Source organism: Rattus norvegicus, chromosome 17 (genome assembly GCF_036323735.1).
Source record: "Rattus norvegicus strain BN/NHsdMcwi chromosome 17, GRCr8, whole genome shotgun sequence".
Lineage (NCBI taxonomy): Eukaryota > Metazoa > Chordata > Mammalia > Rodentia > Muridae > Rattus > Rattus norvegicus.
The window spans coordinates 19,979,162-20,004,265 of NC_086035.1; the positions used below are offsets into that span (position 1 = coordinate 19,979,162).

The window sequence follows — 25,104 nt, forward strand, 5'->3', positions numbered from 1 at the left end:
GGCGCTACTGTAGCAATCTCGAGATTAGCTATTTGAGCCTCAAAGCTAAGTTTTCAGAAGTGGTCAGTTACTCCCGTTACTCCCATAACATCCGTGCCACTCTCTCACCAGCACATCTTGCAGGCAGCTCACTGGGATTGTTGCTGGGTGACACTGATGACTATTTTCTCCTCTTGTAGCATGTTGTCTTACATATTTTTCTGGTGCTGTGATAGAGGCTTACAGTTTCAGGTTAGATTCCATGACTGTCATGACTGAGAGCCTGGAATCATTCACGCAGACATGGGACTGGAGCATCTTTTTTTTTTTTTTTTTCTTGGTTCTCTTTTTTTTTTTTTTTTTCCGGAGCTGGGGACCGAACCCAGGGCCTTGCGCTTCCTAGGTAAGCGCTCTACCACTGAGCTAAATCCCCAGCCCCGGGACTGGAGCATCTTGATCCCTAAGTAGTGCATACACACACACACAACTGGGAATGGTGTGAAATTTTGAAACCACAGAGTCCACCCTAGTGACACCTCCAACAATGCCACACCACCTAATCCTCCAGTTTCACCAACTGGAAAGCAAGTATTTAAATATATAAGCTAATGGGGGGGCCATTCTCATTCAAACCACTCTTAAGTGCAAAGTACCTTCCAGCACCATTACTGCCGTGCTAGTCAGTACAGTTGAAGATGGGCACCAGCTTGATTTCCAATGCACAGTGACATTAGTGGTCTCTCCCGGAGTGGGGCCTTACCATCAGGCTGTGGAGGTCATTAGCCTTTGTGAGTAAGTTGTTTATCTTTCTTTCATTAAGTCTAGATGTTGACTTTCAGTTCTCTGATAAAGCAGTGTCTCTCCTTACATCCGTGTGTTTTAAAGCTACAGATTAGGATATTACAGTGTGATTTTTGTGACTTCTTTAAGTAATGGCTTGACTATGAGGGACATTTGGCAATGCTTGAGGACATGGTGAGACTTTGCTTTTGAGTGGATTAAAGGTGCCACACCGGATCTCACAGGCAGTGGCTGAGAGCACTGAACTCTGTACATTACACAGGACAGCATCCGGCTTCTGATGCAGACAATGAGTCTTGGTGGACAATAGACCCCACCCCACTCCATTCCCTTGTTTGTTCTTGTTTCAAGTTCTTCAATAAACTTAGTCTGACGTTTGATTGTAATTGCAGTGTTTGTAAGACTCACAACTGACCAAGTTTCGCAATTCTGTGTTGGAACACATCTGTTTCTCCTGAGTAGATGAGCATGCTCTAGACACTGAATGGACCACCGGCTAGTGTTTTGTTTCTGGTTTCCAGGGAACATTAATCAGCATGCCACTGCTCAGTCTTTGCATTGGCAAAAATCAGTTTTGTAGCCAGGCATGGCAGTGCTCGCCTGTGCTTCCAGCACTTGAAGCAGGGCAGAATCAGACTTCTGGGGGTGTCTTTCTTCTGAGCTAAGACCCTACATAACCCTGGATATTGTGGAACTCACTGGAACCAGGCCAACCTCAAACTGAGAGGTCTGCTTGTGAGAGTGCTAAGATTAACAGCACCAAGCACCATTTTTTTCTATCGGAAATAATGGCTCAATTTTCTTTATTCTGTAATAAAGCATCCAAAGCCTGTTGGGATTCTACTTTTGCTGTATTTGACAGTTTGATATTCAATACTCATAAATATTTTCAATACTTACTTGAGACAAATTAGGTGAAAGTTTTTCTACTTCAATTGGGACAGTTTTTTTAAAACCAGAGTAATAACAGTTCTGAATAAATTGTGAACATTCACTTACAGTTCTAGAACTCTAAGGGCTGAGGCAGGAGAATCACAAAATTGGGGAAAGTGTGATACATAGCCAGAGCTGGCATGAATTCATGCTGTAGTCTCAGCCTCCCGTGCTGGGAATGAAGATGTGAGTCACTAGGCTAGGCAGGCCTAGTTCATTTCCACGTGATTAGCTGGGCCTCTCCTGCAAGTTCAACACTCTTCCTTCCAGGCTGAGGTTTGTGCTGCTCCTCACCCACCCTGTAGCTATCTCCTGTCTGTGAAACCCAGGCCCCGACTCACTCCTAGCATTACTCTTGGCTGGTAGTTGGGCTGTGACCTTGACGACTCCTGCTCATGAGCTGCTATGCTCATGCTACCGCCATAAAAACTGCACTTTTGGTTACGATGACATAGGATGGAATTTCTTGACTCCCTTCTAACCCATGAGAACAGCTCCTACCCACCCCTGCATCCAAATACGACCTGCATGAAAGGTAAGTTAGGGCAGCTTAAGACCGGAAAGTCATTTTTACTGGTGGCACAAACTGGTAGACACCGTGTCATTGGCCTAAGCAATGTCTTGTACTCTCAGAGCCCATGGGCAGCATGTCCTCCATGGAAGTGAATGTGGACGTGCTGGAGCAGATGGACCTGATGGACCTCTCTGACCAGGAGGCGCTCGATGTCTTCTTGAACTCTGGCGGAGAGGACAATACTGTGATATCCCCTGGTTTGGGTAAGAGTAATGACCACACTAGGGTCACATCTCGAGCCCAGCCTCTTCACGAATGCCTTTTCCCATATGTAGTAAGGCACATGAATGTAGGCTGTCCTAACTTGTGTACCCAATCCCATTACCTCCAGTGAGGCAGTCTCAGGTCCCAGCAATGCCACTGGACTGGGGCGATGGTAGCTCTACTGTGTGGTGGAACTCCACTTCTGACGTTGTGATTTCATGTTCACTGAGCAGTTGCTTCCTTAGTCCAGGACTAACCTTGAACAGCTTTCCTAATGCAGTCCTTTCGTTTCTTACCACCCCTCAGGCCTCAGCTACAGGCACACAGTACTGAGGGTCCGATTCCTCTGAACTCATCCTCCTCAGTCCTATGCAGAGCCAGGAATGATTTAGTTACTGACTGGCTATGTGTAAAAATCTTGATTCCTTGAAAATCCTTGTAAAACTGGAGAACTGCTAAAGGGCCAAGTAATTCTGACTGCATCTTAGCACCAGTGAATAGGAATTAAGAAACTAAGAATCCCCTAAGTTATCAAGGGTTGCTGCAAGACTTTTACCCCCTTAGCCTTTAAACACAGTGTTTAAAACCCGACCTTGCATGGTTTTAAAGAGTTCTTGGTCTTACTGTGTCACAGTATAAAATATGTGGTCAGCCAGCCTGTTAACCTGTGGTCCTGATAGTAGGCTGTGGTCAGATCTCAGACAGTTGGCTTCAATGGGAGGCCTTTTCTACTTTCTTCAACAGAGATGGAATCCAACCCCAGTCAGAATGAAATGAATCTTCAGATTCCAAATCCCTCAGAATCAGCGTCCCAGCCACCTGCCTCACCCTCTGCCTGCACTGACCTGGACACTGCTGATGCTCCCCTCATCCAGGCTGATGAAGAGGAGGTACAAGTGGACACGGCCTTGGTCACATTAAACACTGACAGAAAGTCCACCCCAGGTGTCAGTGATGACAGTGACCAGTGTGACTCAACTCAGGACATTTAAGTGACTTCTCAGCTGTAGGCAGAATCTTCCTACAAAGCCAGGTGCTTGGGTTTTTTGGTTTTACACAATTGCTAATGAGATGTGAGAACTGTTAGAGAAGTGGTCACAATAAAGCTATGGACTAAACACTGTGCAGCCGGTGAGTATGAGAGCTTTAACAGCAGATATGACCAAGAATTCCTAGAGGAACACAGGTATGGAGGTCCACTGGAGAGGGAGGGGCTTGAAGGAAATAGGAACTAGGCCAGGCTACATGGGCTCCGTGTCTTACCATAATGGGGAGTGGAGTCTGGTTAGCATAACCACCAGTGGTCAAATTGGGATCTGAAAGGCATAATAGCTTTGTACCTATCACCACCAGGAGAAAACCTGCTACCAATAACTTAAAACCTGCACCTCAGCAGAAATTAACTTGAGGCAGAACTTGGCTTGTTCTCTCAAGGTGCCCAGGGCATGAGCCACAGCCCGGGAGACCCTGTAGTTCGACTCTGCACAGAGAGAGGACTTGTAGCCCCGGCCCCACTGACCAAAGCCCTTTCCCTTCCCTCACGGTCCACAAGACAGACGAAATGTCCAAAAAACTTGTTTTTATTATTAAACCTTGTAGTACAAACCTGAAAAGTAAACAAAGAACGGGCAATCAACCACACAGAACCTCCCTGCGGGAGGGTGCAGAGCAGCGCTAATAAATTAAATGTCAAACTGTAAGCCATAGGCGAGAGTTTACTGTCAAAGAGGAAAAGTACACAGCAAGGCCATAGGAACTGGACAACCACATTGGGAAACACTCGACTGTTAGGTGATCGTTAAATATTCCAACAGTTCAGTCTTCTGCAACAACCACCACCCACGTGGATCCGACCGAGGACGTCCCTGGCAGTCCCCACTGGCAAGCTCAGTGCAATATGGGCAGCCACGGACTGATCCAATTATGAAACAAAGAACAGCTTGTGAAAACAGTTTCCCTTTTTTATTCCACACATACTGTACACACAACCGGAGAAGGGCAACAGCTACTCCATTACCATGTTTTGTTGTTGTTGAGTGATGTAAGCAGCACTTATAAATGTTACAAGAAAAACCCTGTAAGCATCCAATCCAGCGATGAAGAAACTGAAATGTAAGGCTTTTTCTTCATCTTCTCACCCCTTCCCTCCCCCCACCGAGAAAAGGCTCAAGTATTTAAAACAATTTACAGGAGTATGTACAAAAGGGATGGGATTTTTTTTTTTGTTTTTTTTTTCTTTTTTGTTAAAACATGAAGAGAAAAAACAGACAGGATGAGCACAGATGTGTCTTCACATTCAAAACAACTGCAGACTTAGTGGCCAAGTGTGGGAAACAGAGATTAATGCTGATGTGTGAGGGACACGAGCAGAGATGGAGGTGGGATGTCAGGAGATTGCACGTGGATGACAGGGAAGCACTTACAGTCAACTGCTGTTTTCCTCTTTCCTCAAGGATGCTATCGAAGGGTTTTTTGTTTTTGATAAAGTAGCCAACAGCACCAAAAAAAAAAAAAATAACAGAATGGATTTCCTAATGAAATCAGGCACAGGTCTCCCTCAGTGACCCTCCAAGGCAGGCAGTCTTTGTCCTCTCTCTTCCTCGAGCGGATGCATAGTGATGTGCTGGTGTGAGAACCTCGTCACTCAAACCTCACATTTCGCTTCAGCTGCCATAGCCGCCCAGCCAAACAAACGGGGCTCAAAGTTACAAACTCCCCTCGCAATGTCAGAAGAAAAGACAGCCAAAAAAAGCCATTTCAAGTTTTCGTGTGTGTGTGTGTGTGTGTGTGTGTGTGTGTGTGTGTGAGAGTCCTCTATCCCTTTTCCAAACTAGAAAAAATCTCATCTGACTGATGGTTTTAAAACTTGTTCTCCAAACTTCACCCTCTTCAAAAATGGGTTAAAAAGCCTTTATTCTTTAACAGTTACCAAAACAAAACAAAAACAAACAAAAAAGGCTTTTCTCAGCCGTGGGGCGACACAAATCAATCCAGCCCTCAAGGGTTTAGACAGTGAGTGCACGCAGCTTCCAACCTGACTGCAGGACCTAGGTGTCTACGTACAAAACTTCAACAGTTTAATGCTAAAACAAAATCAGTTCTCTAAAACCAGAAGAAATTCTTCTTTAGAGCTAGTGCAAAGACAGCTTGTATCCTACAGCAAGTACTCCAAACTAGAATATAGTAATTACAAAAAATATAGAAGTGAGTGACCGTGGGTTCAGCATCTTCATGAGGACGGGAGCCGAGATGGCGGCACATCCACAGTCGCTCTCTTGCGGGGACCTCTTTTTGGTGTGGGTTTGTTGAGACAGTTCTCAATGCCACCGTGTTTGCCAGACACTTTGCCACATATCTGGTTGACCAAACTGATGATCTGCTCCTGGCAGGAGGACAGACAGACAGCATGGAGTTAGTGCAGCAGAGGACTCCCAGGCACCGAGTCCTATGACTTACCAGTGTGTTGTCAGGCTTCTAAATGGCTTTAGGATTCAGAGATGCAGAAAACTTGTGAACAGGACAGAAACTCCTGGGGCTGATGGGACTGCTGACAAGTGTTGCGTGTCACATGCCGCCTTCCTCTTTGGGCTCCCAGCACCCAGCATTGCCCACCACTGTGCTAACACCATCTCTGGGAGATCTGACACCTCTGCCCCTGGTTTACTTGCATTCACATGTATATTCCTTGCATTCACGTGTATATAACTCTCCACAAAGACCTCAAATGCCTGTCCTGCAAAGGAGAAACAGCCGCCTCTACACTGGGAAGCAGACCATCTCCTGAAACTGCTTCATATAGAAACTGAGGCTGCAGTTATCTCTGAGGGCCAACATGACAAGACAAATCTAGAAATTAAGAACAGCATCCAAATATGAGGCATTATTACAGCGTGACACTGTGAAAGTTCTCCAGTATGTGACATTATCAGGTGACCTCTGCGTTAGAGAGGGAAAGAGAGACAACTATATAGCCGTTTACTCATCCAAGAGAACCATGCATCCATATGTATCCATAGCTGAGCCTAAACTTGAAATCAGAGCTCTCCAGAGGTTGAAGCAGCAGAAGAAAACATTTGGGACGATGGAAGGGCATCTCAGAAACAAGAGAGCATAGGCAGGAAACCTGGATACCTGGCACCATGAGTGAGGTGTGGAGGTGCCTGCACCAAAGACTCTTGAGGTCAACGTAGTTGAGAACTGTCTCAACGTTCTGCCTCTGCAAAGCAGCTGCAGGACAGGAAAAGTGACCTCCTCAGAACTCACTCCTCCTTTGTGAAAGCCTTAGAGGCAGTACAAACACTGCCTGGCTGTCTTTTGGGCAGGCAGTCTAAGGTTCTAACAAGTGGCCTGGGATCCTGAAAGCCCTGCTCTTCCTTGGAGCTTCACAGTGCATAGGAGGCAAAAAGCAAGAGTATGAGGGTGTGGGAGGAACAGGTCTGCAATCTTTAGTGCAGCTGTCAGTGGGCTGCACAGGGCTTGAACTAAGAGTTGTATTGATCCTATAAATTACATTTCTCGATCCAACCAGTTGAACTCAAGTGAGGACTAGTGCTGACTCTTTTACTACAGTAAGCCTCCGGCAGAGGGTAGCATCTTATGCTTAGATGACTTTTCCTGACTAGCCATCAGACCACAAGAGTGTTCTTTCAGGACTCTGGTCACAGTGAAATGTTGACCTACAAGACCAGGTGGCTGCCCACCCACTGCTCAGTTTGTAGGATGCATTTTCGCAAGTGTTTCCATGCTATTTGTGCAGATCATGTGCACCGATGTACATTCCCTGGCCCGGCCCACTGCTGCCAACTCTGTGTCCTAGCTAGCTGGAAGACGCCCGTGGTACATACAGGAAGCCAGACAGTAATTCCCACTCATTGCTGAGAATTTTAAGCACATTGTGTCATTTACTGTTCATGTGACCAAGTAGGGACCACAGAACTAAGTTACTTTACTGCCACTGAACAAAACGGATGCAAATAGACCTCCTCCTTCTGCTTTCTAACCTCGGAAACCAGCCTCAGCAAGCATGGGACGAGTATGTAAAGGTCTTGAAGGCACCTTTGTCTAGGTGGTCAAGTTTCAGGGAGCACAGCCAAGGAGGGATGTGGGGGAAGCATGGAAGACTCTGTTGCCTGAGAATCTAAAAGGCAGAGCTTGGGACCACATGGATGATGTGCTGCTGCAGAGCTGGGAAACACAGCGATGGTGGGCACTGTCCAAAGATGAAACCTGAAGGGCACCAGGTAGCCAGGCGTGCAGCACTGGTCAGACAGAGCAGGGTTAGCACGGCCCAGCATAGGGACTCTGGCCTGCGAGAGCCCAGGGATGGCGTTTGAGATGTTCCTCCACCCCAAGAGGAGTTAGAAGGACTATGGAGTCCAAAAGCATCTATCTGCAGTGCAGGCTTAAGACAGCATAAATATCTCAGTACTTCAGACAGGGTGCGGGGAGCAAGGAAGTGTTTATGTTACATAACTCCAGATGCTAGAAGACCAACTGAGATGCTAAGTGCTGTTCAGAGATGCAAAAACAGGATCAACTATCACAGCCTGTAAGTCCTGGGCTCAACCGATCCCCCTTCCCTGCCCCACTGACACACAGTCCACAACCAACAAAGTCCTGCAGCAGGTCCTTCTGCATGCTTCCTGGCTATGCAGACAAGGGCCAAGGGGTGCTGAAATTCACATTCCTGCATCTCATGAGACTGCCAATCACAGTCCTCCATTTCCTTAGTGACTGGGACAAGGCAGATCCTGGGAACCAGTACTTTATCCACTAAGTCCTGTTGTATTAGATAGACAGCACCGCCAGTGGCTATCTGGCAGCCAGGAGAAGCTATACAAGGTCAGGAGAAGCAAGGCCTCATGAGAGCACGCTGTAGAATCTGTCTGGCAAGGAAAGCTAGCATGCAGAACCACCACAGGAGATTTCCATGGCTGACAGTATAGCCACTGAGCAACCAGAGTGGTGCCAGAAAGTGACCTTCATGGCAGCTTTCTCTGACCCACACGGAATGGGCTCTGGAGCCAGAAGAAAATGCGCTGTAGTCCTGACAGCAAAAATTTGCTTTGCAATGCAATGTCAAGGTAAGTGAGCAGCTTCTAGAGAGCAACCTCTGGAATCAGGAACTTCCTGTGTAAGAAATAAACTTGCTGAATGGAGTAAGCTTGAAATCTGGCAGTCAGTGAGAACATGGAAAGAGGGTTGGAAAGGCAAGAAAGAATGTGTAGATTGAGTGCTGAGGGGGTGAAGACAGACACACTGAGAACTCACTCAAGCTACAGTTCTCCACTTAGAGTGGCTAGGCACTAAGCTAAGTCGTCTCAGAACACACCTCATCGTAGCGGTACATCAGCTTCAGCCCACGGCAAGACTTCTGTTTTTCCACATGGCGCAGTGCACACTCCAGGCAGAACACGACGTTCTCATTCTCCTGTACCACCTGCAGAGAACGTGTTCAAGCTGAGTTCAAGGCCGTCTGCCCACACATCTGCCCAAACCTGGCTCAGGGACTCACAACATTACAACCTGATAAGAAACCCTGCAACGATCTTCAACTAGGGCAGTGGGAGGGGAAGGAGGTGAGAGAGAAACGCCTCTGCCTTAGCTCTCCTCCAGAGATGGGACAGAATGTACTGGCACTGGCCGAGAGGTCAGGACTTGGGGAGTTTCTGACCAAAATACATTGGCGGGGCTCCTGATAATTAGCACCCCAGAGGACCTGCAGGGTACTGCAGCCCTGTCCCCCCTTCCAGAAGACATGCCATGACCCCTTTGAAAAAGACATGCCCCTCCAATACAACAGAGGGCCATGAAGTGGTGGATTTGGCCTAGAGCTTGCATTATGTGATCTGGGCTCCCTAAGTTGAACAAGAATCCCACATGTAAGATGTTGAGGGTCCCTGCCCCAACTTGGTTCGGACTGGGGAATAAAGTTGCCAGCTGGGCAGGAACTTGAGAATTCCTGGGCAAGGAGATGGAGATGGCCATGTAGGAAAAGGATCCAGGCTCGAGAGCTGCACACCAACCATGTAAGACTGGGGAAGAGTGGCCCGCCTGCCCCTCAGTGGGTCTAGGGTAGCAAAGATGGAGTATAGGTTTAGTAATAACTCAGGCGGCGTTAGCAACACGGAGGGTTAGGCGTGGCCCAGCAACAGAGCTGATGAAAGAACATTAAACATAAGGGAGTGTGTGAATGGTGTGAGGGTGTGGGTATGTGTGTGTGTGTGGGGGGGGGGGGGGGGATCTTTCAAGAATCCAGTACACTGGGGCTGGTAGTAAGGCACTTGTGCTGCTGCCACCAAAAGGCGATTAAAGTGTACTCTGCTACCTGAGACAACATGGAAAGCCACTGACCCTAGAGGGCCTAACACGAAGGGGAGGGCCTGTGTACTTTATCTTTCATTAGTCCTTAAGTCCTACCACCTGTATGAAAGAAACAGGAACAATGGTCTCAACACTTGGATGCAAATATTTGGCGGGCCTTTAAATCTGGGGGCTTTTTCTTAGAAGCCTCCATGCAAACAAAAATTTAAAAACAACAGGTTTGAAAGGCTCCAAGGACTAACCACAAACTCAGTGGTTATGAGCAATTCACATTTGTTACCCATTAATAAAACCAGCGTTAATCTTTACTGCCAGCCTTAGAATTTAAAGTCACAGAGAGTTTGGCTGGGAACGAATGAGGTGTTTCCCAAAGGGAATGTGGGTGCTACAACCAATGGGGTGGGCCACTGGGTGGAATAAAACACAATATACCATACTGTGAGGAGGCCAGGATCTGCCTGAAGCCCTGAAGCAGGCCTGGTGCTGTGGCCAAGATGGGCTGGCCACACTGGGCTCCCACGCACATCCACTCACCATCGACAGGTAGCACAAGTGCTGGCAGATCTGGCACCTCCTCTCTGAAGTCTCCAGCTGCAGCCACTTTCGAGGCTTTTTCTTCCCATCCGCCACTGCGCTGCTGCCGTCATGGCTGCCATAGCGTGCGGAAGAATGAAGGCCGGCCTCAAACAGCTGCCTGCGCTGCCGCAGCTCTGTGTCCCTGTGCATAAGGGGCAGGCGCCATGAATGAGGAGGATGAACAAACACCTGATCCATGCTAAAGGGACAACAGCCACAGGGAGAGAAGCCTTCTCTATACTGTGAACCCTAAAGCTTAGAGAGGGCAAGTTCAGCACTGAGCACAGGAATGACAGCTGGGACCACACTCTTCAACATCATCAGCTCACCAAGAGCTTCCCAGTATCATACAGGAGGACAGCAGAGGACCAAAGGGGAAAAGCTCCAGTCCTTATGGACCTCAGAGGCCTGCACTTCAAGGACCCGTCCGCCATCTGCTTGTTCAACCAGGCAGCTAGTTCTGTGGTTTCCTTCACCTGAGGTCCTGAGACCTGGGTCTACATTACCTGAGCTCGTCCAGAAGGGCTGAGATGGTACTGAGGGTGGGGCCATTTTCCTTTTTCGCTTCTGCTTGTGCAATCTGGTAGAGCAACTTCTCCATGGAGAATGGCTTAGCTATATGGCGGCGCTTCATCTCCTGAAAGAAGAACCCCCTTTACAAGGATCTATTTCCACGACTGCAGTGGCAGATGAATTGTGTGAATTCCTAAAGTGGCCGTTGGACCTACATTAATGTGATTAGTTGTACAACCATTTTGCTTACCTAGAGAATAGTACCAAGATTCTAAGAAAAGTGCTGGCACCTCTCTGCCAGCATGAGGCAGAACCACAACTCAGAAGGAGCAGAGAAGTTCAATATACTCAGATCCAGAGATTATCTTCTACATTTCTGAGTGGTTCCCACAACTACGGGATGGCCAGTATTGGAAGTCAAAAGCTTCATTTTAATATAAACCTCAAAAAACTTTTCTTCCTCTCAAGTTCCAGGCTCCAAGGATCTGCAACCCCACCCCTGACAACCTCAGAGGCTGTGGTTGTGTGTCAGTTTGTACATCAATCAGTGCCCACGGGATGCCTGCTCACTCTGCCTACCTTGGCAGTCTCGAAGCCCATGCTCGTCCACTGGGTAGTAGCAAAGTGCACAGTCTCAGAGACGTTGTAACCACAGCACACTTTAGACACAAAGGATCCAGGAAAGCAGACAACGAACTGCCCGCTCTGCTGTACAGTCCTGTGGACCTTGATCCCCTCCTTGCACAGCACCTCTGGGGAGATCTGGGGAGACAGTGCCAACTGAGATGGATGCATGCCCACTATGGCCCTGCGAGGCAGCCCCTCTGCTGTATGGCACAGGACACCAGCCAAGGTTATGTGAAAGTTCAGTTGATGGGGGGACTGCTTAACCAACCAGATTATTATAATCCTTCAGAAAATATCAAGACAATCATGATAGCCTAATGCTGACATCAATTCTCTAGCAAGGCAGAGGCCATGGTGAGCACACAGCTTCCTCCTTAGGCCCGTAAATAAAGCCTTTTGGAGCACATCCAGGCCCAATCCAGCATTGTCAGGAGCTGACAACAGAATCCCTTTCAGTCCCTAAACCATTGAGTAGGCAAGTAACAGACCTACCATTACATTGCTCTCCAGCATCTGCAGCCCTGGGGTACCATTGCCCTGCAACAGGGTGTGGACCACATCTTCCAGCTTGTTCTCCTCCTCAGCAGGAATGCAATACCTGGGGTGTTGGAAACACGAGAGCCCCTTGGTGAGTCCTCTGTGGAGCAGCTGGGCTGGAGAGCTGGCTGGCCCAGTGCCCTGCCCTGCTGCTGTTGGCTGCTTCTGCCCAGCACACAGCCAAGCCACAGGCACAGCCTTCTACACACTACTCACTTTCCATCTGCCCCACAGAGTGAGCCAAAAGTCCAAACCAAAACCAGATAGTGAAGTCCTCTATAAATCAGAAACAGACACAACTGCACGCTCCCTCATCCTGGGTGAGTTCTGATGCTGCCAAGAATGGCCTAGTTCTCAAGTATAGGAACAAGATTTGATGCTGTTCATGATGGGAAAACATAGTACCTAGAGGTCCTACTACTACGAACCTACTTACTGGTCAGGGGGACACACCAACCACATAACCAGCCAAAGCCGCAACTGTTAGAAAAGTGGGGATGTCCTCAAAGACTTGGGGACTTTTGCTGTCTCTACTGATGTCAGAACCCAGCCTCTGTTAGAACGACACTCAAGAGACAGAGGGTAGAAGCCTACATGGGAGAGCTGTGGGTCTGTGACAGACAGACAGACAGACAGCACCTTATGAAGACAGGAAGGAGGCTAGAGTGGGAGAAAAAGCTGGAAATGTGGTGATTTAGTCAAGGGGACAATCTAGATAGACCTCACTCACTCATGACATTCTCTCGATACCTCAGGTAGCCTGCCACCAAAAAAGTATCAACTACAGCACATGACTATCTGGGTTACTTTACATGGTTAGAGCAACAGTCTGGTGAAGGACAGCCTACTTGTGACTGACAGAGAGCCAGGCACCGGGCAGGGCCAGCAGTCTAAATGGGCAAATGGTTGTCACATACACTGGGGTCTTAAAAGGACCTGAGGCTGCTGAAGCCAGAGCCCCTTATCAATACTGTGATCACGGGAACAAAGACAAAGCTGCCAGGCCCCCTTACTCAGTTCCATACCTACACAGCACCTTATATAAGCTTGGCAAACAACAGCTCCAATATTCAGCCATGTATCATGCAATTTATCTCTGTGGCAAATCTTGGTTTCAGAAGGTACCAGGCACATTTTACCCAAATATTTATATCAAAGCCAATATGTACCACTACTGACTCGTGACTGAAATAGCAAGTAAAAACCAATCATATCTCTGGCTCTGCTTTCTTTTATGTCATTATGACCCCAGGGATAGGACTCATCCACACACTCTCAAGTTTCAACTCCTCCAACGACACATTCAAGCTACAAAAACAAACCTGCATTCACACTCACTGGACAATTTTATGTCATTCTGACACAAGCTAAGTCATCGGAGAAAAGGGAACCTCAAGAAAATGCCCCTATAAGATCCAGCTGTAGGCAAGTCTACAAGAAATTTTAATAATTACTGATTAATGGGGGAGGGCCCAACCCATTGTAGGTCAGGCTACCCCTATAAGAAGAAAGAAGAATGACCAAGCCAGTAAGCAATACCTCTCCACAGCCTCTACATCAGCTCCAGCCTCTGGGTTCCAGTTTTCGTTTGAGGTCCTGTCCTGACTTCCTTTGCTGACGGACAGTGATATAGAAGCATCAGACAAATAAAATAACTCCTTTCTTTCCTCCTCGGCTTGCTTTTGGAACTGTAGGGGAATCCTCACAGCAATGGAAACCCTGCTTATAACGCTCACATCTTCACATGCCTGGCCACAGGTCAGTGCCAACCACCAGAGCATCTGCACGAGGCAGGAACTTGACCATGTCACAAGAACATGTGTGGCACATTCCACAGCTGCCATCTGCCTTTGCCTCACGACCACTGTGATCTGGTTCCACATGGCAGCCTACACCACAGCCTCAGCCCAGCAGGTCCCTCCCACTGTATCTCCTGAGCTCACACTCAGCACACAGCACTCCATCAGGTCATGAGCAGACTACACCACAGTAGCAGGCTGCTGCCACATGGGCTCCTGGGGAAATGTCATTTGAAGATTCTATTTAAGAAAGAATATTTCATCATCCCTCTGGGCCAATAAGCAGAGTTAAGGTAGAGGACCATGAGATCGGCAGGCTGCGAGACTATGAGATGATAGGACATCCTATGATATGCAGTCAACCCCCATCTGCAGCTGTCAACACAGAAACCAGAGAGCTCAGCCATGAGTAGAGGTCCAACAAAGAGAAGATACTGTGTCACACACCTCATGAGGACAGTTTCTGACCAGCATCACATGGGTACACTAGCTCTGGAGGTCTTGCAAACAAAGGCCCACTCAGGTAAAGCCACCCAGACCAGTCTCCCCCATGGCGCTGTTTATGAGTGCTGTTATGAAATCACTGTAAGAACTCCATAAAATATAATGGGTGGGGGGAGGGGTGAGAATGCAGAGTAAGCAGGCAATTCACCAGACAGCAGCCTCTAACATGAGAAGCACTAGTGAAAGCCCAGTCACTGGCTAGGGATAAAACACATCTCTTCTCCCTACAGGAGCATTGCCCCTCACAGCTCCCTGAGGCTGCTGTACCTGCTGCTGGGCGTACTCACCAAATGCAGTCAGCACCAGTGTGTAAGTAGTCGATATATGGAAGGTGATTTTGGTCTCGAGACCAGCATGAGGTAGAAAAGACCATGCCAATATTTAGCCAGGGAATAGTCACTCCTACAACATAAAGAGAGGTCATTTAGAGCAACAGTCCTTCAGAGTGACAGCAATTATGAGGGATTCTGCCTCTCCCAGATATAACGCAGTAAGAGAAAGCTGCCTGCTCTTCCCCACTTGCAACAGATGGTCTTATATTCGGGCTGAGTATTTGTGGACACTTAAGTGGAGAATGAGTGTGCAAAGTTCCAGGGGAAGAGAGGCCTGGCTTAAGGGCTGCTGCCCACAGTGAGCAAGGTGGGATCTATGGTTCCTAGACAGGGGAGGGGGGGGTGTGTCTCTCAGGCTTCCCTTTCCAGGCCCAATGAATTCATAACAAGCAGAACCCCCATGGGGTGGCTTTGCCTAAATCAGAAGCAGCTTTCACTTCTCAGAACACCTATGGTGGCTGCTAGCAAAACCAGCCTTTAGGAGTCAGAATTCAGACTGGAAAGCTGTGTCCATACACTGAACGAGACTCCTCAGCCACGTGGGCATCCTCCAAAAGTCAAAAGGTCAATGCTTGTACTCGGTGCCCAAGGCCCCAGGCCTCTCTGTAGTGGGCCAGCCCGGCTTTGTCCTCATGAAAGCTGGAAGACAAGTGTGAGGTTTAATAAGGTCATGCTTACCAGGCACAGCACCAAGGTGACGCAGGATGGACCCTGTGTTATTGGGGAGAACAGTGAGGTTCCATCCATGCCTGCGGAGGGAAAGATGGGGGCCGTCAGAGCTGGTGAGAAGAGTATCATCTAGTCCCAAACGTGGCCAAGAGAATGGACAATTACCTTGAAAAGGGTTCTGATTTCCCCACCGGGAACCCGCTGCCATGGGTATTAGTGTCCACCTTTCCACAGTGAACGGCCACATGACAGTCCTTCTCTTCCACTAACCTCCAGTACTCTTGCTGTTGAGAAGAGGAAAAACCAGTCAGTGTCTGTGTATTACTTGAACCCTGAGACACAGTTGAAACACTATACCCAGTACAAGGTGTCTATCAAGAAACTCCCATGAGCAAATCCCTTAGAACCTCAGGCAACAGTACAACTGTTTGTCATCTCTGAAGACACATCCTCAACTCAGCACAGGGCTATATGTAGGGTCTCTGGGTACACTGTGATGCCTGGGATGACCGCTCTGTCAAACACGGTAAGGGAAACTACCCACATATGCTGTGAGGGTGGGTAGAGTAACAATGTGGTTTATGCACCCCAGCCTTTAAAGGACAGAAATCCTGACACCCTGTGGCTAGAGCACTACACTACACTAGGCAGAAGCAGTCACCAAAGACAATGTGGACAGGAGATGCCTGAGTCGGAAGGCAGGCCAGAGACTGCCATGCAGAAAGAGGCGGAGTTCACAAGTCTCAAAGCGGCACAGAGAACTGAATTGAGATTGGGATTATACAGTAATGTGAGCAGACTTGATCTCACAGAAATGGACACCTAAACATTGTTACAAAAGGGTTTAGATCTGAATTTGGATTTCCAAAACCTAACTAAATTGGATGTGTGTGATCCCAGCACGTCTAGGGCGATACAGCAAGACGGCATGGGAGAGTCCCCAGATGCTCAGAAGTCACCTAACCTTACACAGGCAGCAAGACCTTGCCTAAAACAAACAAGAAGGTAAAACCCAAGGCTGTCCTCTTTGACTCACATGTGCTGTGGGCAAGCATAGCCCCCACACAAGCATGCACAAACATTAACCGTTAAAATGGTAAATAAAAAATGTCATGTTAGGAATCAAATGAACAGCAGAGAGTAAGGAGACTTTCATTCTCCCACTTGTTGACTACATGCAAACAGCACACACAGCGCACACAGCAGCACATTTGCTCCTTGCAAACCTCTCCAAACCAATCAGCACTCTATTCCAAGTCAGCATCCTCTGGGAACTAACTGGAAATATGGTGTGGGGGCCAATGAGCCTGCTGAGCTCACTTTAATCCTTGGAAAACACATAAGGTAGAAGGAACGAACTTACTCCAAAATTGACCTCTGACCTCAAAATGTACTACACACACACACACACACACACACACAGAGTGAGTGACAGAGTGAGTGAGACAGAGAGGAGAGGGGAGAGGAGAGGAGAGGACCAGAGACTGAGAAGGCTACAATCTGAGCTGATTCTACTAGGACAGGGCACTTTGAGAAGGCACTGAATCAAGAGTGAAGCAATGCCCTCCCCTCCTTTCCCTTCAGAATAGCCCCCACCCCACCCCATCACTGCACCTTCAATCCATTCTCCTGCCAAACCTGAGCAGGAAGCTCAGCCAATGAGTATCCAGAATCACCTGCAACCCAATCCCCAGGCCACATGAGAGGCCCTTCTGGAGGACCAAATGGCCACAAACCATAAAGGAATGCTGCTGTGCCATTCCTCAGTGGACCCTTTACCCAGAAAGAACTCCCTGTTCAGAGAGCTAAAACCTGCAGGCACTAATGTCTACAGGAGACACAAGGACTTGTTCCACAGCAGCGGGCACAACTGAAATGTGAATGTCAGCAAACCTCACTATTGCTCGTAAATATTCAGGTTATGGTTACAGCAAAATCTAGTTTGAGGGGAAAAATTATGAATAGAAGCCTGTAAAATGAGCTATAGACAATACTGATCATGAGCTCATTCTGGGGAGGCAAGAACACAGGAGGAACAACAAAGGCTCTTTCTAGCTTCAAAGGCTGAGCCCTCTCAAGCTGGCATAGTGTCATGAGGCCTCAAGAAGCAACTGTGATGGCCACATGGGTGTCAGACCTGTCTAATGTAACGTCAATCCAGACAGAGCTAAACCTGGGGTTGGTAGTCGATGTGAAGAGCTAGGTAGACTGTTTATGGAGGTAATGGTAAGAGTAAGATCAGCAACGGAATTATCCAAAGTCCTAAAACCAGAGCCAATTAAAAAGCTGGCTGGGAACCTGTCACACATCAGGAGAAACTACACCTCCCCAAGGCTCTCCTCTTCCTAGCTCCCACTGTGCTGGCTTCTCTCCCTTCACAAACCGACCACTGCTAGATTCCTACATCAGCAGCTACAGGGTCCAGGCTAGGGAATACACACACAGAGGACCAGCTCCATTGTGCAGCACCTCACACGGACAGTTGCTAATTGGTCTGGGCACACAAGAGAGCACTGTCTTTCCAACACACCACTTACTCCAAGAAGAGAGCTGGCAGTGCTACAAAAATGGCCGCCTGCCAATCCCATTACATGAGGAACAGGGGAGGAGAAAAGCACACCGTGACTTCAGGGGATTCCAAACATTCTCCTTCAGAACACACAGAGAGGATGGCAGAGAGGCAGTTCACTGAGGGTGAAAACTGCCAGCTGGGCCATTAATGGGAACACACACATGCCCCTCAGACCCTTCCAGCAAACTAGGGAATTCCATGAGAAAATGCCTGGCTGCCCCAGCACAGACACACAGGACAACCTCTGCCCCTGTGTCCTTCCAGGCTGCACCAAGCCTCAGGGCCCTGCCTAGTGCCACAGTGGGTTGTAGGGAGTTGCCCGACTTACCTCGATCTCTGCTGGTGCGGGCTCCTTGCTGAAGCACATGTTCATGATGTTTCTTGCTGTTCGATAAAAAGTTGTTAGAGAAACAGATCTTCCCTGAAATAAAACCGCAGAAGAGTATGACTTAAGACCTAGTTTATGTCAGGACATAAATTTGTGTCCCCTTGATAACAAAGACACACTGTGTGCTCAGTAGATAACAACATTCACCTAAGTTTATGACACCAGTACACTTTGCTTTGGAGAGCACCACCAAGAAGTGAGCATGAAGATGGGAATTGGGTTTGCTCTCCAACAAGGCAAGGCTGTGGAAGAGGTTGACAAGTGACTCCTGCAGGAGTGATAGACATGCTCCTCCACCCACCCATACCAGCCACCCTCAGTGCCTGCCCCAGGGCACAGACGAGCTTGGCATCTTGGCCAATGGCATCAGCCTTTTCTAACTAAATCTAAAAATATCTTTAACAAAGCAAGTTTATAAAAACAACTAGAAATATTTCCTTGGGTTTAATACACTATCATAGTATCTGCTTTAAATAACTACCAGCAGACATGGAGAAAAACACATCATTTCAGGAGGTGGTGGAATCACCCTGGTACCTGGGTACAGTGGTAACCACAAGCCTTTAATCCCAGCTGAGGCAGAAGCAGGCAGATCTCTGAGTTCAAAGCCAGTCTGGTCTACAGAGCAAGTTCTAAGACAGCAAGGGCTACACAGAGAAAGCCTGTCTCAACAAACCACAAAAAAGAAACCAGATGAAGACCAAGCCCTTTCCACGTCTAATAATAGACAAACCAGTAGAAAGTGTGAGTACTTACGTGTGTACAGAAAGGTAATGCCTACACACCCCAGAAGTAAGCTCTAAGCTGGAAGCCAGCACAGCAGCTGAGGTCTGCGTGTCAGAACAGTCCTCAAAGGGTATGCATTAGGACAGGGGCGGGCAGAGTCCTGTATGAGGGTCTATAGTCTATGGTGACAATCACTGCAGAGGGACTGAGCATGAAATGAGAGGGCCATAGGAGCCTAGCAGACACTAACTAGGAAAAGTGATGGCTGCCCTAAGGCACGCAGCAGAAACCTATCTAACTACTGAGCAGGCCTCCATGCAACAGAAGACCACACCAGATCTAGAATACTTCCCTCCAGGGAGTACACACAGGGACCACGGGGCAAGTCTGTCCGAGGCTTCACTTAGGATAGTTCACACTTAGCTTCTACAAACTGTCCCTGGAAGGAAGCCCAAGTCTGCTCTTCTGCCAGGAGCAGGGTAGCTCAGGGCATTCGCACTGGATCATACGCATTTCCACTTCCTCCTCTCAGGGCTGCTGTTAGTGGGGAGATTTGTACTCTACATTTACTAGAGCCAGCTCTCAACATTAAGACCTAACAGCACTGAAATTGGAAGTCAGCAGCAGGCCTTTTGGAACACGAAATAAGAGAGATCATCATTCTCAGAGCTCACATCCCCAATGCGGGCAGCTCTGGGAGAAGCAGTGCTCACAGAGGCAAGGTCAAAACCAGAGGAATAGGATAAAGCACAACCACCACGTTCCTGGGAAGACGCAGACAACACAAGTACAAGCAATGCACAGAAAGGCCCAAGGAGGACACCACTCACCCATATCCTCAAACCTGAGCTCTTGATAACCATTCAGCCTCCCTAGGCAGGACCAGCTGCCTATGACGGTTGTGCATGGCCCTCTAAAGTACTCAGTAAAATCACCACTGTGATAGTACCAGCCACAGGAACATGAAAGGTCTGTGTGTTTCTACCAGGTTGAAACACTCACACAATGCTGGCACCTTAAAGAAAAATAGCCCAACCACTAGAACCAACAACAACAAAAAAATCTTTCTATCCATTAATGTCTCCTCTGATATTCAATCACAGCAGCGTAAAACAGAACTAAGATGGTGTCCTAGTGTTCACTCCAGCAGAACAAGTCAACCAACCTCCTTTGGCCTCACCAGGGCAGGGCGCACAACTCCTTTGCACCCAACATGCACAGCCACTTACCTTGTAGATGCACTTGTAGAAGTCATCGAGGACACCTTTGTCTTCTTCTTCCTCTTTGACCACTTCTTTTTCCTGAGCGAACAGTCGCCGCCGGCCTGTCTTGAGTGGTGCCCGGCCCACCTCCTTGAGCTTGCTACGGAAGCCATTCCTGGGTGTAACACCATGGATGAGCCCATTCTTGGGCTCAAAGCGGGGCAGGGAGTGGAACTTGTGGTGGTCGTTCTCTGTGTGCCCCTCTAATGGCCCTTTGCGCTTTTCTAGGATCTCCTTCTCCATCAGCACCTCCTTCTCCAGTCGTCGGTGCTCCTCGGGGGACAAGGAGTCATAGGAAAGCAGGTACTGGCAGTAGGCCTCCTGCAGCTTGGCCAGCCGGTCCTGGGCAGTTTTGGGGATGCGCAGCATGTCTGCTAGTTTGTTCCATTTTTTGAGGTCAGTCACTTGCTGCATGCCGCCCATCTCATTAATCAGCCGGAAAAAGCAGGCCAGGTCGAGCTCACAGCCTCCTGGGCAGTGATGGGGAAGAAGGATAAAAAGACAATTGGGTTTTCCTCTGTCCTACTAGTCCTGAAAGCCGACCACAAAACTGCTGCTCTGAAGCGGCAAGCAGCTGGCTTGCATCTGCAAACATTTCTGACCATTCACTGGTGTCATGGCTAAGTACTAGGAGACAAAACAAACTGAGGCGCCATCATCTTAGGAAGGTGGCCAGAAAGAGTATCAGAGAAACTGATGAGAAGGAAGGGAAGAGGTAGCCATGCACAGGAGAGGATCACTGAAATGGTACCAAAATTATAGGCTCACCATAGGCTAGGGCACTATACAGGGAGGGTCCAGGTGACTAGGTGCTTGGAGGCGTGGCCTGGGCTCCTCCATAGCTCACTGCATCATCCACTGTGGAGGGCCGCTACACATGTGATCACAGCCATGCCTCTGCCCAGTAGCTTAGCTCTGTCACTCGTAAGGGCTTTTCTGTCTCATCCAAGACAAAAACCACACTTGCTCCAAGGCACAAAATTTCTGAGACAGATGGTACTTATCTCAGAAAAGATGAGTTTAAATGTTTATCAAAACTCAAACACGGGCTGGGCTGTATGGGTCAGTGGTCCAACACTTGCCTAACCTGTGCAGACAAACAAACCAACAATAAAACCAACAAAGAAACAAATCTATCTCAGATGTATTTAAATACAGAGACCACATCTCTTTATCAGACTTGGATGAAAACTGTTGAAGCCACATCCGTGAAAGAGGAATACTACCAACAGCACAGGAAAACCAAAAATCAACAACAACAAAACGAGAAATTCTTCACTCTTCAAAAGTAGTGCTGAATTGACATCAAAATTAAAAGAAATATGGCAGCAGATGACAAAGTACAGGAGCAGGCTGGGCACTGTATGACCCACCACCTGTCCTGTCCAGCTGGCTACAGATTGAGTCCCAGGACTGTCCTGTCAGGAAGACAGGGACAGCAGCCTAGATAGCATTACTGCTCTAGCGAATGCCACAACTGATTTGGTGGGGAGCAAAGGTAGGGATGGGAGGAGGGGAGGAGGAGGAGAAGGGAGGTAACCAGGCACACTGCCCTCAGACCTAGCACGTGCAGTCAGAAGTGGCAAATAAAGGTAGATTTCTGTATTGTTAACTTTGAAGACTTCCTCAATGAAATAAAGTGTTCCAGACATGCCAACATGGCCCAGCACACACAAGCTATGAGGACTTAGTGTTTCTTTCTTAGTGCTTCCAAAATCAAAGTATTAATTATGCATGCAGTCCTAAATGGCATGGCGTGCTTGCAAAGTTCCTTAGAACTCTTATTAGAAAAAAAAAAAAAAATCCGCCCTCATTCCATGGCTGTAAAGTTACCAGTGACAGAGGAGTCAGAGTCATAAAAGGGCACATAAAAGTTACCTGATCCTACCCAGTGGAAGCCCTAGGTCTGACGCCTGAATGAGTCATGGGCCAAGTCAGTGTCCCTGCATAGCTCATATTACCTTTATTTATCCTATGGGGAGGTAATGGCAAAGGACACTAACATAAATGATGATGACGTGACTCATGGCTTATGGTAAGAGTTAAGCAAGGAAGGTTATAGGGATAAACAAAAAATTACGCAACGAGTCTCTGGGTTACCATGGCAATTTTACCTGCCACCTCACCTGTTCCAACACAAAAGCAGCATGCAGTGGAAGGAGTTAAGAGTGGCACCTACCAAGCCACAGAACTCACTAAGGCAGGACTCACTCACTTGCCTCTGGGTTACCAGAGGGCTGGCAGTGGTGCTAAGGGGGTATAGATTCCTCGTCATGCCTATGGGCTTCTATCCAAAGCCCGTTCCTCCCGTGCCAACACTGGCAGAATGCCAAAGCAAAAAGGACTCAAGAGACCCCCATCAGGCATGCTCAATGGCAGCCTCCCAGGGAGAGGAGTTGTAAAGTCTCTGCCTGCTAATATTCACTCAGGTCCCTGGGCTGACTACTTCACACATCCCAACCACGGCATGGTACCGCTTCATCAGAGCTGAAGCCTACAGGGAGGGTAGCTGCTGGCCACCTTGAAGGACCAGCCTCTCTGCAAAAGCCACTTGGTCTTCACTAGAAAAGTCTGTCCTGGAATGCTCAGACAGTAGAGAAGGAAGAGTAACAGTGGCTGATAATAGCAATAGGCAGAAAGAGCCATGCCTACTCCATACCCAGGCGGGAAAGGCACTGAGCTATGCCAGGAATGCACCCACAACTACATCCTTCGGGTGAGCTCAAGCAGCCCTCGAAAGAAATGGAATATTGTCTCTTTATGTCCAGAAGGTCATTTTTGCTCACCAAAGAAACTGGGGGAAACAAAACAAAAAACAAAAACAAACAAAAAAACAAAAAAACCAACACAGAGAAATGGAGGGATACCAAAGACAACAACAAAGAACAGGCCAAAAGGTATAAGCCTTGTAATGTGAAATGTAAATTCACCTACGCTAACATTGACAATGCCTTCACACCCAGGATGTAATGGTATTATGAAGAAGAGGTCTGTAAAGTGGCCACCCAAGCAGGCCTTACCACAGCCTGGCCCGATGGCCTCATAAGGAAGGAGCTATCTAGACAGAGCTACAGAGGAACGGCTCTGTGAGGACCAAAGGTGCAGGTGGCCTACTGCAAGCCACAGAGACATTGTTTAGCAGAAACCAATCCTGCCACCAGGCAGAACTAGACAACACTTCATCTGTGGTTTTGAGGCCATGGCCCTTCTTTGTTGTAGCCGCATGAACTCCTCAGCCCTTCCCTGGACACTGATCCATCACAGTAACCCTAGAGCAATAGAACAACAGTGCACAGGGGCCCAGGGGCTCTAGCACCAAGAGCAAACCCCCATGGTCTAGACAGATGCTTCAGCTCCAAATTTATTACCACAAACATCTAGGACCAGGGAGAGAGGGGGTCCACTAGAGCAGGGAACTGAATTGAGAAGTCCACTCACTGACAGAGATCATAGCAAAGCTAAAACCGCAGCCACTCAATAGCAGACCTTACCTATGAGGGGGAGTTCATCCATGGTGATGCCCTGAGATCTGAGGTGCTTCTTTATACAGGCAAGCCGCTGTACATTGGGGCCCCAGCGCCGGCCCAGCTTGTGGATGTGCTGGATCTGCGTGACAAAGCGCATCTCGTCGTTGAGCTTGCACTCTGGCCGCCAGTCTGGAGGGGGGATCACGCGACACATCCCGTACTTCTCCACCTGAGCACGGACTGACTCGATGTAGATGAGCGGGTCGTGGAACTCCTTGGCGGAGGGCCTGAGGACAGGGATCTCGTCCATCGCTGCCCACCCAGACTTGCCGCTCCCCTTCTCTGGCTTGCCCTGCGGGTCGTGCGGCTTGTGCGAGGACTCGGGTTGCGAGGTAGAACGATTTTCACAGGGGGTGCCCTCTGACTTGCCATGTGCTTGTTTGCCCAGCATATTCTTGCCAGCTGCGGCCCGTTTTGGCCGATTCCTTTCCAAACTCCGCTCGGGCACTTCCTTCTTCACGTGTCCGTTCAGCAGAGACTTCTCTCCTGAAGCCGCCGAGGCCTTTCTGCCAGGGGCTTCAGCAATGCCTGCTGTCCCCTTCATCTTCTTGGGGGGTGACTGCTGCTTATCCACCTGCTGTGCCTCTTCCAGTCTCCTTTTGGAATTCCGCAGCCCCTCCCTCAGCTGCCGCCCCCCCACCTCCTTAGTGCATGACTTTGGGTTCAACCTGCTGCTGGCCTTGAGGCCGCTGGCAGCCGGCGCGGTGGACGTGGACGCCCCCCCGAGGGATAGCACCTGTTTGCGGGTTTTTGCATTGCTACTTTCACTTTTCCCTGAGATTGTGTGGTTGACGGCTGAACTGGGTTTGTGGTGGCTGGGTTTGGTTTCCTTGACCAGTTCTCTCTTGGCTTTGGTGTATGTGACAGTCCCCTTGGTCACTGTGGCAGTGTACTTCACAGTTTTGGATGGTGACGGTCTGACTTCTCGGATCTTTTTGGCACTGTTTGTACCTGCACCCAGAGATGACATTCGAGTGACTCCATTTACCTTAGACACCTATGGAGGCAGCAGAAGCAGGGGAGAGAGAATTAGTACCCAAGGGGGGGGTGGGGGTGGGGGGGAACCACTACAGTTGTTGGTGAGAGACCTGGCTCAGAAGAGCTGTGAGGATATCAACTAGACAAAGCAGAAAACCCATTAGTCTGTGAGGGCAGAAGGACAACCTTCACAGCACACACAGCACTCTGCACCAGGCTGTGCAGGCCCGCCTAGGGCTCAGCCTCATGTGTCTGCATACTGACATCTCTTTGCAGGGCT

General features: G+C 48.6%; 2 protein-coding genes across 18 annotated transcripts in view; one reads left to right on the forward strand and one right to left on the reverse strand.

Moving 5' to 3' along the window:
- Positions 1-3,609, forward strand: part of Dtnbp1 (dystrobrevin binding protein 1) — a 91,458-nt gene extending 87,849 nt beyond the window's left edge. For all 8 annotated transcript variants that reach the window (XM_063276720.1, NM_001037664.1, XM_039096045.2 and 5 more), the window contains 2 exons: positions 2,347-2,490; positions 3,236-3,609. In XM_063276720.1, the coding sequence (XP_063132790.1) occupies positions 2,347-2,490; positions 3,236-3,483 (392 nt within the window). In that variant the 3' untranslated portion in view covers positions 3,484-3,609. The remainder of the gene's footprint in view (positions 1-2,346; positions 2,491-3,235) is intronic.
- A 446-nt stretch (positions 3,610-4,055) lies between these two features.
- Jarid2 (jumonji and AT-rich interaction domain containing 2) overlaps positions 4,056-25,104 on the reverse strand; it is a 180,382-nt gene continuing 159,333 nt past the window's right edge. For all 10 annotated transcript variants that reach the window (XM_039096474.2, XM_017600709.3, XM_017600710.3 and 7 more), the window contains 12 exons: positions 23,811-24,843; positions 20,287-20,789; positions 18,272-18,364; positions 15,537-15,655; positions 15,381-15,451; positions 14,658-14,772; positions 12,023-12,128; positions 11,483-11,665; positions 10,897-11,027; positions 10,349-10,532; positions 8,823-8,930; positions 4,056-5,873 (listed from right to left, as the gene is read on the reverse strand). In XM_039096474.2, coding sequence (XP_038952402.1) covers positions 5,721-5,873; positions 8,823-8,930; positions 10,349-10,532; positions 10,897-11,027; positions 11,483-11,665; positions 12,023-12,128; positions 14,658-14,772; positions 15,381-15,451; positions 15,537-15,655; positions 18,272-18,364; positions 20,287-20,789; positions 23,811-24,843 — 2,799 coding nt within the window. In that variant the 3' untranslated portion in view covers positions 4,056-5,720. The remainder of the gene's footprint in view (positions 5,874-8,822; positions 8,931-10,348; positions 10,533-10,896; positions 11,028-11,482; positions 11,666-12,022; positions 12,129-14,657; positions 14,773-15,380; positions 15,452-15,536; positions 15,656-18,271; positions 18,365-20,286; positions 20,790-23,810; positions 24,844-25,104) is intronic.